This window comes from Mustela nivalis (genome assembly GCF_964662115.1).
Source record: "Mustela nivalis genome assembly, chromosome: 4".
Taxonomy (NCBI): domain Eukaryota; kingdom Metazoa; phylum Chordata; class Mammalia; order Carnivora; family Mustelidae; genus Mustela; species Mustela nivalis.
Genome location: NC_139023.1, coordinates 101,521,286 through 101,537,363, shown reverse-complemented (window position 1 = coordinate 101,537,363; position 16,078 = coordinate 101,521,286). Strand labels below are relative to the sequence as shown.

The following is a 16,078-nucleotide window of genomic DNA, read 5'->3' as shown; positions in this document are numbered from 1 at the left end:
CTTAAAAAAAAAAAAAAAAAAGTATGTCTTTCTTTCCATCATTCCTCGGCATATCAACACATGTGAATTAAAAGTCACATTAAAGTTTAACAATAGAATTGAGCAGGATAAGGCTGGGGAAACATGGAGTTCCTACGATGTTTGAGAGCTCTCATTCTAAGAGAGTGTGATCTTAAAGACATGCCCTGGGAAAGAATTGAAAGATATATATTTGTTTAATGGAAGAGGTTGTAAAATAGAACTTTTCTTTATAATGTGTGTGTTATATGTGTAATTATGTATTGTCCCCCTGAGGAAGGACTAAAGGTATTTTAGGAAATCAGGAAAATCAAGGAAAAGGAAATCAAGAAAAAAATTATAACACAAATACATCTCTAACCTAGACTTCTCCCCAAACTCTAGACTTAGATAACCCCCTGCCTGTCTAACCTTTCCAGTGAGATGCAAATATATGTATCAGATTCCACATTTCTGATAGACTCTGATTGTCAGCTCAAATACATTCTACCTGCAGCTTTTCCTACCCTAGGAGATGTCACCTCTTTTCTACCAGTTGCTAAGGCCAAAGAACTTGGAGTCCTCTCCAACTACTCTTTGTGTAATCTGTATGGAAATGGTGTTAGCCTTACCTTCAAGTTCTGTCTCAAGTGGGAGCACCTTTCCCCATCTCCTGTGCTGCTTCCCTGACCCAAGCCATTCTTCCCGGGGAGGACAGGTCCAAATTCCTTTATCCGCATGAGTTGTGGGATATAGAATTTTTCAGAGTTTAGGAAAGTAGTAAGGTACATCTGTATACTGAAACAGATTAATGTTTCTACAGTGAAACATACGACTATTTATGCTCATCTGGCTACCAAAGACAATTTGGTTGAGTTACAGAATGAGCTTTTGGGTTTCGGCATTACGAGGGAGGAACCACGGACCTGCAGCACAGGAGCCTTTAGCAGGTCTCCCGGCTTCCACTCTGGCCCCTCCATGGTCCCCTCTCAATCCAGTGACCTGAGGGATCTTTTAGAACAGAAATGAGATGTCAGCTTTCACAGCTGTTCCTCAGCATGTGCTTGGTTCCATATGGATGTAAGCCCGCCTGGTGTCTCACAGAATCCTACAGGATCTCATCTCACGCTGTGCCCTCGGTGACTCCTCACCTCATCCTCACCACTCCTGTCTTAGGACTCTTGCTCTAACCATTCCCTCTCCCGGGAACACTCTTCCTCCCACTCTCAGCTTGGCTCCCTCTCTCACCTCTCTACACAAATGTCAGCTTACCAGGGAGACCACCCTGAGGCTCGTATTCCATACTGTGACCCCTACCAGCTGCCACCGGTATACTCTCCACTGCTTTTCTCTTTTTGATACCATTTATCACCTTCTAGTGTACTGTGTTATGTACTTACTTATTGTGTCCATTGTATCCACTACTGGAATACAATATTTTGAGGACAGGATCTTTGGTTTGTTCACTGGTGTGTCTCAAGGACCTAGAGTAATGCCTGGCCCATAATTGGCACTTAAACATCATTTGTGGAACAAAGGAATGAATAAATCACTCATAGCATTTGAAAATAAATTACCATTTAATCAGATTTTCCATACAAAACTAGTGTAATATAATAATTCTTGCTTTATACTTTTTTTATTTGAAAGTTGGCTTGTAAGAAGTTATGCACCTTTCATTTTTTAATGTGGAAAGGTTTAAGAAACAGCCCCTTAAAACAACATTTCTTGTAGGTATAAACAAAATGCCATTGAAGCTGGAATTTTTGTCCTTTTACTACTACAAAAGAAAGGGTTTCAGAACACCAAAAAAAAAACAAAAATCAAACTTCAAATAAGCAATCCAGATGGAATGATTATAATGCAGCCTTTTTACATTGTAATTTGGGGCTAAAAACTTTCATCTAAACCATCATCAATTAATTACCCAAGTGTGATGTCCATATGAGGTTGTTTTTTTTGTTGTTTTTTAATATTTTACTTATTTATTTGACAGAGATCACAAGTAGGCAAAGAGAGAGAGAGGAAAGCAGGCCCCCTGCTTAGCAGAGGGCCTGATGCGGGACTCAATCCCAGGACCCTGAGATCATGACCTGAGCCAAAGGCAGAGGCTTAACCCACTGAGACACCCAGGCACACAAGGTTTTAAAGATGTGATTCCAGTTATATCTCAAATCACTAAGGGAGACTAAAGTCCCTCACAATAACACATCTTACTGTTGAGATATTCTTTTCTTGTATTTAATCTAAATTCTTGAAATGATAGTTTATACCAGTGCAGTACTGTCAGGTAATTGTGGCTGATGGACACAGCTGCTCAGTGTTTTCAGACCCTATCTACATTCCATGTATTCAAAGAACACTCTCTAGAAATTACTTAATTGTCTCTTATTTGGGCTCAGTAATTTCTGTTTCCTAAACCTTTTCTTAGAAAGACTGTTTTTCAAAGAAAGGAAGACTGTTTTTCAACCACTTAGCAATCTTTTGGGGTTGCCTTTGTACATCCTTCATTTTTCAGATCTGTCTCAAATGATAGGGTCCAAAGATAGGTAACAGGCACATCTGACCCAATATTGACTGTAAGCAGAATTTCTTTAAATATGTTTTTCTAATCTAAATCATTTCCCTCTGTTTCCAACTATATTATAGTGCAGATTTGTGGGCAGCCATTAATTCCCCAGGTATTTTCCCCTGAAATAGTCACATAGTGGCTGGTACAGGGATACCTGGGTGGCTCAGTCAGTTAAGCGTCTGCCTTCATTCAGCTCAGGTCATGATCCCAGGGTCCTGGGATGGAGTCCCACATTGGGTTCCCTGCTCAGCGGGGAGCCTGCTTCTCCTTCTGCCTTACCCCTCCCCCTGCTTGTGCCCTCTCTGTCTCTCCGACAAGTAAATAAAACCTTTAAAAAATAAACAAACAATGGCTGGCACATAGTAGGCACTCAAAAATATTTATTGAGTAGAAGGAAATAAAATTTTATGTTGGAATCAACTTTTTCTCAATCTAAGTTATTCTTTGAATGCTTGAACTTGCTATATTTAACTTGTTGATTCTGATAGTTTGTCCCCAAATGATCAAAGTTATTTTAGCTATTTCTTACCCCAGTACAGCTTAATATAGTCACTGAAAACAAAGTTTCTCTAGAAAACTCTCATATACCTCTAAATTTTGAGCATGATTTAGGGAAATAGCGTTGAGGCATATGAAACTGAGGAGTTTTTAACTCCTGCTAAGGAGAGAAAACATTGAACCAGAAGATCCAGTTTTGACCCTCACCTCTGTTATTTATGCGATACATGACTTTGGACAAATTCTGTGCATTAGCTCTCATCTGCGTGGTTTCTGAGACCAGAGAGCTGATCTTGGACTCTGGAAGAACCTGGTGGAGGGGGCTCAGAGCAGAAAGACACCGGGCAGACTTAGGGCAAGAAAAGCAGATTTAATTGGTAGGATGCCTATTTGTACACCAGAGATAGGCTGCAGGGAATTGCTAAAAAAGTCAGAGACTGAGCACCACAGACAAAAATCTGGGATCAGAGCATGTAGGAGTTATCCCAAAGCAAAGAACATAAGAAAAGCTTTATGTAGAACCTGAAGTAAAGGAATTTAGGGGGAAATGCATTTCTAGTCTAGCAATATGAGGAAATAGTATGCAGCCGTGTTTTCTGAAAAATATTTAATGTCTTGGGAAAACACTGATGTTATAAAAAGGGTAAGTAAAAAGAAAGTAGAGAACTGTATAGACCATTTGTATATACCAAAATACATGTCTCCATATGTCTGGGTGAATATGGATGTTTGGAAGAAAAAAAGAGCAGATTAGTGCTTGTGAATCTATATCCAGTTGATGATATTTGGGGTGATTTTCCTTGTCCTTTCATTGTCCTCACTCAGTGAGGTTTACTATTCTCATTCCCACTGCTGTTGGCCACTAATTCACTCTAGGAGTGATTCCTTAGGAGAGACCGTCAGTGCTCATAGAATCCCACTCTCCCCAGGAAGAGAGTGAGCTGTGTGTTTTGAAAAAGTACCCCATGGAATTGTGATTCTCAATCATATTAATATTATTTAGAATATACTGGCTTTTAAAAATGCATTAAAGATTTTATTAACTTCTATTTTTAGCTTTTCAAATGGTCTTTACAGTCGAGTGTCAGACATGTCCAGTTTGAGCTAGGAAGCTCAGATTACTGCAAGGACTGTAATACCACTTGGACGAGGAAGGAGATTTTTTTCCAACTTGTCAGCAGTTCAACTTGTTTGAACCAGCATAACCTCGGGTGCTTATTTAAGATGTAGATTCCTAATCTGTACCGCACATTTACTAAATCAGACCTGCTAAGGAAGTACTTCTTTGTCTTGGTGTGTATACAGGTCACATGGAAATGTGTTAAAGTGAAAGTTTTGACTCAGTGGGTCTAGGATAGGACCTGAGATTCTGCATTTCTGACAAGCTCCTGGGTAGTGCTGTTGATCTGCAGACTGCACTGAATAGCAGGCTTATTCCACACTAAGCCCTAATGGTAGTTCCAGTCTGTAGAAGAGTGTCTCGAATGGAGACAGAACTGGCCAGCTGTGGAGTGTTTCAGATGTAGCAGTTGTGCCTAAAATGTGGTATGAAGCATTTGGGTCACATAAGGAAGGAAAGTGTTGCCAAATAAAGATTACAGAATATAATGTAACGTCTGTCAGGTGCTCTTAGGAGTAGCCTTATCAGAGAACCAGACTCCCTGCTGCTTTGTTATTCTAGATCCTGAGAATGTGTTGAAATTCCAAGTATCAGGCAGTCAAAAGAAAACTTTCCATTTTATTGATCGTTGCACTGCTGGGCTGTGTATGGTTTCCATGTCTTGTCTTCCTTCTGTGGAGTTTATAGTCTGTGGCTGGTGTGATCACATTGTTCTTAGTCATGAAAACAGGACCTCTTTTCTGATGCTGTGTGGTAATGAGTAAAAAGATTGTTTCTGCTGAGGGGTGAAAAGGTCTTCAAACTAGTTTGTTTTCTCGTATACATCAAGGCCCAGAGAGACCTCGAGAAGATGCCTGTAGATTACATTTCTGCTAGCATTTTGGAGGAGTGAGTTGTCACTGCTTACAGGTCAGGATCTGGCACAGTGAATCCTGAAAGCTTTCAAGATTTTGGATTTATATTTAATTTGATTTGATGGTGGCTGGTAAGAGAAAAAATAGCTCTCTCCGGAAGGTACAAATTGAATTCTTGGTGAACGTGACCAAAGTCAGAAAACAAAAATTTTTTAAGTTGAATGCACATTTGTTGATAATGTTGTAAGGAAAAATATCGCGCTTGTAGCCACACTGTGACTTAGGGCCTGCTTTTTTTGTTGTTGTTGTTGTGTTTTTTTTAAAGATGTTATTTATTTATATGACAGACAGAGATCACAAGTAGGCAGAGAGGGAGGCAGAGAGAGAGGGGAAGCAGGCTCCCCACTGAGCAGAGAGCCCGATGCGAGGCATAATGCGGGGCCCAATCCCAGGACCCTGAGATCATGACCTGAGCCGAAGGCAGAGGCTTAAACTGAGCCACCCAGGTGCCCCGACTTGGGGCCTGTTACGGAATCTTCCTATACCTTTGGTTCCTCATCTGTAAGTGGGGATAGTAACAGTATCTACTTCACTGAGCTGTTGTGGTTGCACATGAAACTCTTACCATGTAGGAAGAACTCAGTACACAGTAGCCATTACCACTTCTGTTGCTGTTGTTGAATTAAATTATCGAGTAATGTTACCATTTCCTACTTAACTCATAAAAATATAGCCCCATTTTATGTTCGGTTCCAAATCTACGTTTTTATGGTGTTTTTTATTATGGTTTATTATATTTTAATATTATTATTGGCTAAACAGATCCTTTTGGACCCAATCGATTTACTAGTGTGAGCTGTTGGGTGAACAGAGAAAATAAAAATGGAAACCTAGCTACTTCACATGCCCTTTAATTTTTACGAAATAACTGGAATATCATGCTTTATTTAGATGTTCATAGTTACTAGGTGAACAGTTGTGGTTTTAGAAGAGATAGGATCCCTTCAACTTCTGTGCTATGCACATGGTGACAACAGCCTTTTGAGAGATTGAGTCTATCTAGGTGGGAAACATGTTACAGGCTGTGTTTGATAAATACCAAAAATAATAGCTGTTTTTCCTTTAAAGTGATTTCTTTGGTCTTAGGGCATTGACAGTGTCCCACACAGTAGGTGGGTTTGCTCGCCTCTCCCCACCTCACCTGGCTCCTGGCAGGGTTACCCTCCAGTTTCTTTGGCTTTGGAAGAGTGAAAGAGAATAGAACTTGTCAGGCATTCTTTGGCTCTGGAAAAGTTGTGTTCTCACCCTTATGGTCATACTTAAAAAAGAATCTCTTTTAGATAGTTTGTCCTAGGCAGTAAGTTGTTCTGAAATTTTATTAAAGGAGAAATAGGTGAGCCATGTAAATGGGGCTCCTTACTGAGTACTGAAGCAGTGTCTATGTTCCACCTTTCACCAGAGATTTAATTTTTTCCAGCTCTGCTCTTTAGCCCAAATTGAACATTTTAGATTCTTCCTATGGGATGAAAGCTTTGGCAGACAAGGGCTTATATCTGTGGAGCCCAGAAACCCTTTTCTTTTTACTAGTAATCAGTATATGGCTAAGAATTTTCTCTAATGTGGTTAAGAAAATTTCAGAAACTCCTTTCCAATCCTTTTATTTGCTTCTCTCTGGTCATTTAAAGCTATAAGGCATATGTTCTTCATCTGGAGAGGGAAAGAGAGGGCTGGGGGTATAGAGAGAGAGAGAGGCAGGAGACTGTCTCATAAAACCCCAGTAATTCATCCCCACTCTGTAGTCTTTAAAAATCCCCTAGGTTTTGCTTTCAGAAAGAGCCTTTGGACTATTGAGAGTTACATATGCACCATTCTCTTCCACTGAACCAAAGCCCTAACCATAGAAACAACTTAGGACAGTGTTATCTTTAATCTTTTAGTCTCACAACAAATGCCAGAACTAGCCTGGGTAATGTCAAGGTAGCCACCCTGGAACACAAAGAGAATTTGCAAAGCTACCTTTAATAAACAGTGCTTACATTTTGCTACAGTTAACTCTTCAGAAGAAGTCTGGTGATCGGAGGGGTGTATGATAATATTTACTTTTACTTCACTGTGCTTACTCTTAATGCTTTTTGGGTAAAAGTATTGTTGATTATTTGGGAAACCTCATTATGAACACAAGCTATATATTAATATTATGTTCCTGGGGAAAATATATTTAATAGAAAATGCTAAGCCAAAGGGTCTTTTTCAAGAGATTTCCTGCTTATTCATGTGGCCAGTTCTTCTCACGGGCTCCAGGGCCCTCCAGCCACAGGGGAAAAGTACCAGGTCCCTAAGCACAGTCCAACCCCATTTTTACCCAGCTGTCTGCACACTTCATGCCTACACCTTTCCTTTGTTTTAGTTCATGCAGAAGGCTGTAGGAAGCCCTGGATAAGTGATGTGTTTTGGTAGGTAAAACACTGGCCAATGGGAGGAAAAAATGTAGGAAATGAATCTTCTAAGACTATATGACCATTCTTTAGTTTATGCTCATTTGGTCATAATGGCTCTCTGACCTTCACTTTCACCTCCCTCCTATTCATTCTCCACGCTACAGCCAGAATGTTGCACCTGACCTGAGATCTTGTAAAGGCTTCCAGCTTCTACCAGTATAAAGCCCCAAATCTCTACAGGGCTTTAATCTGTTCACATCTGTCTCTGGCTTCACTTGGTGCCCTTCCTCCTGAACCCCCCCACCCCCACCATGAGCTCTAGAGCTAGAAGGATCTTTGATTTCCACACCCTTTCATTCTCCAGGGCACTAGCTCGCCTTAAGGCATCCTTCCTTTGGTGCTGTGAGAGATCTTCATGCATCTGTCCTCCCCAGGCTAGCTTAGTCAGCCCCCAGGCCCCACCCCCATGCTCACACAGCCTCCTCTACTTGTCTTTAAAACATTCATTACCTGGAGAAATTGTTAGAAGTCTGCCTTTGCCTCTGGAAACTAGACCCTATGAGGCAAGAGTAATCACATTTCTTCGTAAGTTCTTAGCCCAGTGCCTTCTACCCAGTGGATTCTGTTTCTTGACTGCATTAAAAAGTGGATAGAATAGAGGGAGAATAGATAGACAGACAGAAGAGGAATTCTATTGTTAGCATTTCTCCTATCCTTTTTTTTTTTTTTAAGATTTTATTTATTCATTTGACAGACAGAGATCACAAGTAGGCAGAGAAGCAGGCAGAGAGAGGAGGAAACGGGCTCCCGGACGAGCAGAGAGCCTGATGTGAGGCTCGATCCTAGGACCCTGGGATCATGACCTGAGCCGAAGGCAGAGGTTTTAACCCACTGAGCCACCCAGGTGCCCCTCTCCTATTCTTTTTTTTTTTCCCTAATTAAACAAACTTTATTATATATATTATTTATTATTCTCTTTGAAGCAATGAATGGCTTTTTCATTATCTTAACAGCAGATTTTGAAAACACTAAGTTAATATTTTTTATGGTATGAAGGTATAATTATTATTATTTTGCATATGGATATTCAGTATTTCAGCACCACTTATTTATCTTGGGTTTTTGAAAAAGCTAAACAAGTCCCAACTTCATTAAATAAAAATAATCAAGTTCTATTACTATTTTTTTTTAATTTTTATTTTTTTATTTTTTATAAACATATATTTTTATCCCCAGGGGTACAGGTGTGTGAATCGCCAGGTTTACACACTTCACAGCACTCACCAAAGCACATACCCTCCCCAATGTCCATAATCCCACCCCCTTCTCCCAAACCCCCTCCCCCCAGCAACCCTCAGTTTGTTTTGTGAGATTAAGAGTCACTTACGGTTTGTCTCCCTCCCACTCCCATCTTGTTTCATTTATTCTTCTCCTACCCCCTTAAGCCCCCATGTTGCATCACCACTTCCTCATATCAGGGAGATCATATGACAGTTGTCTTTCTCTGATTGACTTATTTTGCTAAACATGATACGCTCTAGTTCCATCCATGTTGTCGCAAATGGCAAGATTTCATTTCTTTTGATGGCTGCATAATATTCCATTGTGTATATATACCACATCTTCCTTATCCATTCATCTGTTGATGGACATCTAGGTTCTTTCCATAGTTTGGCTGTTGTGGACATTGCTGCTATAAGCATTTGGGTACACATGCACCTTCAGATCACTACGTTTGTATCTCCTATTCTTTTTTAAATCACTATACCACTCGAAGAATTAATGGTCCAATTACTACACAGTATCAGATATGTTTGTTTTTATAAAATATATATATATATATTGCATATTTAAAGTGACTATTAGCTGAAATACAAATCAGGGAAAATAATGACAAAAATCATGTACAAGTGTTTATCCTGGTTATTTAGGCAAGACTCGTATTTTACTTTATTTATTTTATTTTATTATTATTATTTCTAAAAGATTTTTATTTATTTGTCAGAGAGAGAGCACAAGCAGGGAGGGTGACAGGCAGAGGGAGAAGCAGGCTCCCCTCTGAGCAGGGAGCCCAGTGTGGGACTCCATCCCAGGAACCTGAGATCATGACCTGAGCCAAAGGCAGACGAATAACTGAGTGAGCCACCCAGGTGTCCCCACTAGTCATTTATTTTAATTAACATTTTCTACATTGATTAAAATAGTTCTCTTGAACCAAAGAATATGTCCAAATTCACTAATATATTTCAATTTCATAGCCTCACATTTAACAACAGGTATCAAGACACTATTCAGAGTTCTCCTTGAGGGGCCTGAGTGGCTCAGTTGGTTGGGCATCTGTCATAGGCTCAGGTCATAGTCCTGGGGTCCTGGGATCAAGCCCCACGTTGGGCTCCCTGCTCTGCAAGGAATCTGCTTCTTCCTCTCCCTCTATCCCATTTTCCCATTCATCCTCTCTCACTCTCTCTCTCTCTCAAAAAAAAAAAAAAAAAAGTTCTCTATGAGCAATCGAAATACAATTAACAGATACATAGTTGCTATGGGGTAGGGAGTCTATATATGTGTTCTCACAGAACCCTTTTCTTTTGATGTTTTAGGTAATTTTTTGTCCACAACAGAATTTTTTTTTATATACACTGTTCTAAAAGTTTACAATTATAAAAGACAAGGCAAACCAAATGAATGGGAAAATATCACTTTCATTTCCAATACTCAGACCACCATTAGTACCATAGTGGTATATATATATATTTTTAACTGAGTAGTTATTGACCTACTACATTATATTAGTTTCAGGTGTACAACACAATGATTTAATGTTTGTATGCATGTTGAAATGATAACTACCATAACTCCAGTTAACATCTATCATACTTTGTTACAAAATCGTCTCTTGTGTTGAGAACTTTTAAGGTTTATCCTGTTAGCAACTTTCGAATATGCAATGAAGTATTACTAGCTATAGTCACGATGCTCTACATTATATCCCTCTAACTTACTTACTTGATAACTGAGTTTGTAACTTCTGAGTCCCACTTGCCCACCCTTCACCTCCTGCCTCTGACAACCACCAGTCTGTTCTCTGTATCTATGACCTTGTTTCCGTTTTTAAGATTTCACATGTGAGCCAGATCTTGTGGTACTTTACTCTGGCTCGTTTCACTTACCATCATGCCTTCAAGGTCCTTCCACTGTGGTCACAAGAGGTGAGATTTCATCTCTTTTTATAGAGAAATGATATTCCTCTATGCATATACAGACCACATCTTCTTTATCCATTCATTTGTCAGTGGACACTTAGGCTGTTTCCAGGTCTGGGCTGTGGGGAAGATGCCGCCGTGAATATGAGAGTGCTGATATCTTTTTGAATTCGTGTTTAATTTTCTTCAGATAAATACCCAGGAGTGGAATTGCTGGATCATCTGGCAGTTCTAGTTTTAATTTTTTTGAGGAACTTCCATACTGTTTTCTATAGCGACTGCACCAATTTGCATTCACATTAACAATGCACCAGGGTTTCTCCACATCCTTGCCAATGCTTGCTATTGGTCTTTTTGATTGCAGCTGTCCTAACAGGTGTGAGGTGATACTTCATCAGTGTTTTGATTTGCATTTCCCTGATGGCTGGTGATCTTGAGCACCTTTTCATGTACCCGTTGGCCTCTGTACGTCTTCTTTGGAAATACATTGATTTGGTCTGCCTTTTTTTTTTTTTTTCTTTGCTATTAAATAGTAGGAGTTCTTTTTATATTTTGGATAGTAACCTCTTAGCAGATATGATTTGCAGTTATTTTCTAATTAGTAGCTGGCCTTTTCATTTTGGTGATGGTTTCCTTTGCTGTGATTTTTAGTTTGATGTTGTCCTACTAGTTTATTTTTGCTTTTGGAATCAGATCCAAAAAAATGACTGTCAAGACCAGTGTGAAAGAGCTTACTGCCTGTATTTTCTTCTAGCGGTTTTATGATTTCAGATCTTACATTCAACTCTTTAATCCATTTTGAGTTCATTTTTGTGTGTTATGTAAGATAGTGGTCGTTTCTTTTTTTTTTTTTTTTTGCCTGTGGCCTTCCAGTTTCCTCAACATTTTTAATTAATTAATTAATTAATTTATTATAAACATATATTTATATCTCCAGGGTACAGGTCTGTGAATCGCCAGGTTTACACACTTCACAGCACTCACCATAGCACATACCCTCCCCAATGTCCAAACCCCCCCCCAACCTCCCCGCAACCCTCGGTTTGTTTTGTGAAATTAAGAGTCACTTATGGTTTGTCTCCCTCCCACTCCCATCTTGTTTCATTTGTTCTTCTCCTACCCTCTTAACCCCCCATCTCAACATTTCTTGAAGAGACTGCCTTTTCCCCATTGCATGTTCTTGGCTTTTTTGTTGTAAGTTAATTGACCGTATATGCTTGGGGGGTCGTGTTGTTTTTGCCACTCTTGTTTCTAGTCCGTTGTTTTGTTTGCTTATTTTTCTTGTACATAGTTGAGATCATACTGCTTGAATGACTTTTTCCCACTACTTATTTCACTTAGTATTTTCACATAAAACATAAAATATACCAGAGAGTGGGGTGGTGAACCTTCTCTTGACACTGAGGTGGAACAGTCTTAGCAATCCATAGCGGTATGTGTGAGAAAGGAGAAATAGTTGAACAATTTGGCAGGGTTACAGAGTAGAGGACACAGAATTTTAAGCACTAATAGCTGCTGAGCACGTCAGGTCTCTAAATTCCTTGGAATGTTTCCCAATGAACTGCAGTGAAGGTGTGCTTGATCAGCTCCTGCTGAAGTTAGTGTTTTAGGTACTTGGTTTCTAAGAACTATTAATGAAACATCTGGCACTTTGCAAGTTGTTAGATGACACATTCTTTGAATTGCTGTTTTCCAAGCGTGTGGTCTCCTCCCTTCCTTTCTCTCTAACCTCATCCCATATCGCTTTCCCCATTTCTCAGCATCCTTCCTCCATGATTCATGCAAGCCTTTCTCTAAATGTTCTGAGCACCTTCTTTGTAATGGCTACCTGAAACATTCCTTCTTCCCCCCTCCCAACACTTTTTTTTGTTTTGCTTTGAAGTTTTCCCATTCTTTCCCCTTGGTCTACATGGTGCTTCTGTAGAGAGGTTCCCCTTGATCTTCCTTTATGACCAGTTTATTATCGTGAGCGGAAGTCACCCTCATTGTATAATGCATGCAATGAATTTTTTGAAGAACACTTGTGTTCCTTAAGAAGGATATTTGCAAGCTGTGTTCACACAGTGTTATATTGATGATGGAAGTGATACCCCCTAAATAAGCATGAAGTATTTAAGTGTATTTGTAGTACAGAGGTTTCTAAGAACACATCTTACAAGTACCATAGGGCACAGTGTTATGTGCATGCAAGCTGCACTGACTGCATGGGACTCTCGTTCTAAAAAGAATGAGGTGATGAGATCACTTGTACCATAGATGTTTCTAAGACGGCTACTTACAAACTTTCTGTGACAAGTGTTATTTCAGTGACTGGAAGTTATCCCCATGTTGTAATACCTGTATTACAGTGTTAAGATCCCCGGTAATAAGGATGCTTCTAAGAACAACAACAAACAAAAAACAGGCCCTTTGTGCCAGGAGACCTTTGTACAGTCCTCCCCCTCTACACCAGGCACCTGTTTACCATTTAACAGTCAGCTAGAAAAACGGGGGCTGACCAGCTGCCATAAGGTAGCGCCACCGTATGGTACCGTAAGATTTGAGCCATATTCCAATCGAGAGATAATTTGTATAAGTTACAATAGAACAAAAAATGATTGTTCTATAGAATTTTTTGAACTTTCTCTGTATCGTGAGAAACGAATCATGTTTGCCTACAACTTTATAATATTTCTAGCAAATAAGAGGCAGACTCCCTCTTAGAGTCTTATGGGAAGCCAGGAAAGCTATAAATGGATGTCTCTCCTGTCAGTCATTTGGGTGTACAAGGAGGTGGCCAGTTACCTCACCCCAGGACACCTGTGTCAGCAGCGTGTCCCCAGAACTTATCTGTTGACCGGCTTCTCTTCTATCCCTTTCAGGCTGGGTATATGTGAGTGTCTGTATGGGGAGGGGATGGGTCTTCACTGTTTGGACTTTGGAAACAAAAGAAAAAATTTTAAAAGCGGGAAGCTAGAAAAAAAAAATTAGTGCAAATATTATGGGATTGTTAATTTTAAAAAATTCTTGCAAAAATAGAAATAGTATTGAAAAAGAACCCTTCTGACTGATATCTGTTCCTTGGCATTTGACATCTTTTACTCCCTGCCTTATAAAAAAAATACAGTTAATGAGATTCTGGCAAAGAAAAGGGAGTAGCCCTGGTGTTTGGCCAGGAATTCCCCTTCACTGACATTCCCACAGACCCCCCAGCCTCCAACCCAGGTCCTCTTCAGGACATCCTCTGGTGTTTTTCCTTCTCAGCCCTCATCGGCATTTAGAGTTGTAGTGTGGATTTATGTTTAGCGTGGTTTAATGTTTGCCTGTGTGATTAGACTTCAAGCTCTGGAGGGTCGGGTCCTTCTTGGTCTTGTTCCCCCCTTTACCTGTCTCCCTGGACTGCCGTGGTACTTGGCATGGGAGGGGAGGGCAAATATACATTGAATAACTATGCTTTAAGTGACTCCATTTTTTAAAAACGTAGATTCTTAACCTCTGTTTCAGTTGGCTCATGTGAGGAAAAGGGTTGACAAAATAAGATTTTCACCTCTGTGCAGTACACACCTTAAGGGCCTGTCACCAGGTCAAACGTTGGAAATGCCACATGAATAAGGCATGGTTGATGCCCTCCAGGACCTCAGAAGCTAGCAGAGGGACACACACACACATGTATGTGAATAACTGCAATTCTCCACAGAAGAGTGTAAGAGAGGTGTGCCCATGAGCCTTTGGAGAGTGCGAGGGAGAAGGATTTAATTCACCTTGACACCTACAAGGGGTGTCAAAGTTTTCAGCCAGGCATGATGTTTACATTGGGGTCTTGCATGAAGAAGGGAAGTTTGGGAAGTTAATTAGTAGGAACAAGAGGATCCCACGCTGGGGATGGGGTCAGAGAAAATGAATGGCATGGTGTGGACAGTGTGTGTGTATGTTCTGGAGAGTGGGTTGTAAATGCTGCACCAGGAAGTTTAGATTTGATCTTTAAGGAGCCAGGGAACCCTGCTGAGGTAAGATTTATAGATGGATGTAGCAGTGGGCAGCCTTCATTGTGTGGGGAGTTGATGCTGTGGTTAGAAAGCCAAACCATTCACTGTAGCTGCAGGCATTTTCTGTTAAACCACTTTCATTTAGAGGTCATAGTGTATCTTTCAGAGAAACAAATTCTAGATTTTGACAAAGGTGAATATTTTGCTAGAAATTGGTAGCTCTTTTAAGATGTATTTTCCTGGTAAAGACTTATTAATATATTTTTATATTGAATTTTAGAAACCTTTGGAAAACATGTTTAAAATTTGTACTCAGATAGTATAAGTACCTATAGAACAAACATCATGAATCTTAATGTGACATGTAATGAAATATTTTGGATTCTTCCAGATGTGTGAAATACATAGGTGTTCTCCCACTGTGCCCTGGTTAAGGCAGGTGTCTTTATCAATACTCACTCAAACCAAACCTCCCTCTTTTGCAGTTCCACGGCAGCCTTCAAACGACTTGTTTGAAATATTTGAAATTGAAAGGGGAGTCAGTGCAGATGATGAAGCAAAGGATGATCCAGGTAGATACTTACATTTTTACTATGTGATGATGATATTTTATTGTTTCCTTCCATTTCCTGAAAGTGAATTTTAAACTGTAGATTGTTCAGTTACATCTGGGAAAAGTGTACTTTTTTTTTTGTTTTTTTAAACAACTTGGTTTCCTTTGTAATATAGTTGTTGATTGAAAATAATTATATGTCATCATTATCTTTTTAAAAAAATAATAAAGCACACTTAACTTGTGAAGAGGAAATCCTGTTTTGTAAGTGATGGTGTAACAAGGTCATAATTTGGCAACATTCTTGTGTTCTATTTTTATAGCTGAACACACATGCACAATTGTTCTAAGAAAGGATTCATGTAATCTTCCTTTGATCTCATGGAGAGAAGTTCTGGTCAGATAGTTAAGTGTGGCTAGAAGAGAACACTTATGCAGATCGATACTCCTAGTTCACAAGTTTGTTTTTACAAATTGTGCCGTTGTGGACTACTCATTGTTCTGGTTATTTTTTTGTAGGTGTTCTGATACACAGTTGTAACTTTGACCATGGGCTTTGTGGATGGATCCGGGAAAAAGATAGTGACTTGCACTGGGAACCAGTGAGAGATCCAACAGGTAAAAGCAGTTAATCTGTATCTGTTTGAGCCTATCTGGGGACCCTGGTTCTAACAATCAAGAATACTGTTACACATCTCTGTTTACCCTCTTTATTGAGTAAAGAAAGATCTCTTCCAACATTTCTTATTTCATTTTTTAAGTGAACTAATTAGCAATAAACTAGAATTATATTATGGGAAGACAAGTAGTACATTAAAGGGCCAACTAGTTTCTCTCAAAGAGCTTGGTAAGTAAAACCTTTAGACTCATTCTAAAATAAA

The 16,078-nt window shown here is 39.6% G+C and overlaps 1 protein-coding gene across 5 annotated transcripts in view; it reads left to right on the top strand.

Annotated features, from left to right (window-relative positions):
- The window catches only part of NPNT (nephronectin), an 80,246-nt gene that overhangs the window by 52,277 nt on the left and 11,891 nt on the right, over positions 1-16,078 (top strand). For all 5 annotated transcript variants that reach the window (XM_082729189.1, XM_082729187.1, XM_082729188.1 and 2 more), the window contains 2 exons: positions 15,130-15,216; positions 15,717-15,815. In XM_082729189.1, the coding sequence (XP_082585315.1) occupies positions 15,130-15,216; positions 15,717-15,815 (186 nt within the window). The remainder of the gene's footprint in view (positions 1-15,129; positions 15,217-15,716; positions 15,816-16,078) is intronic.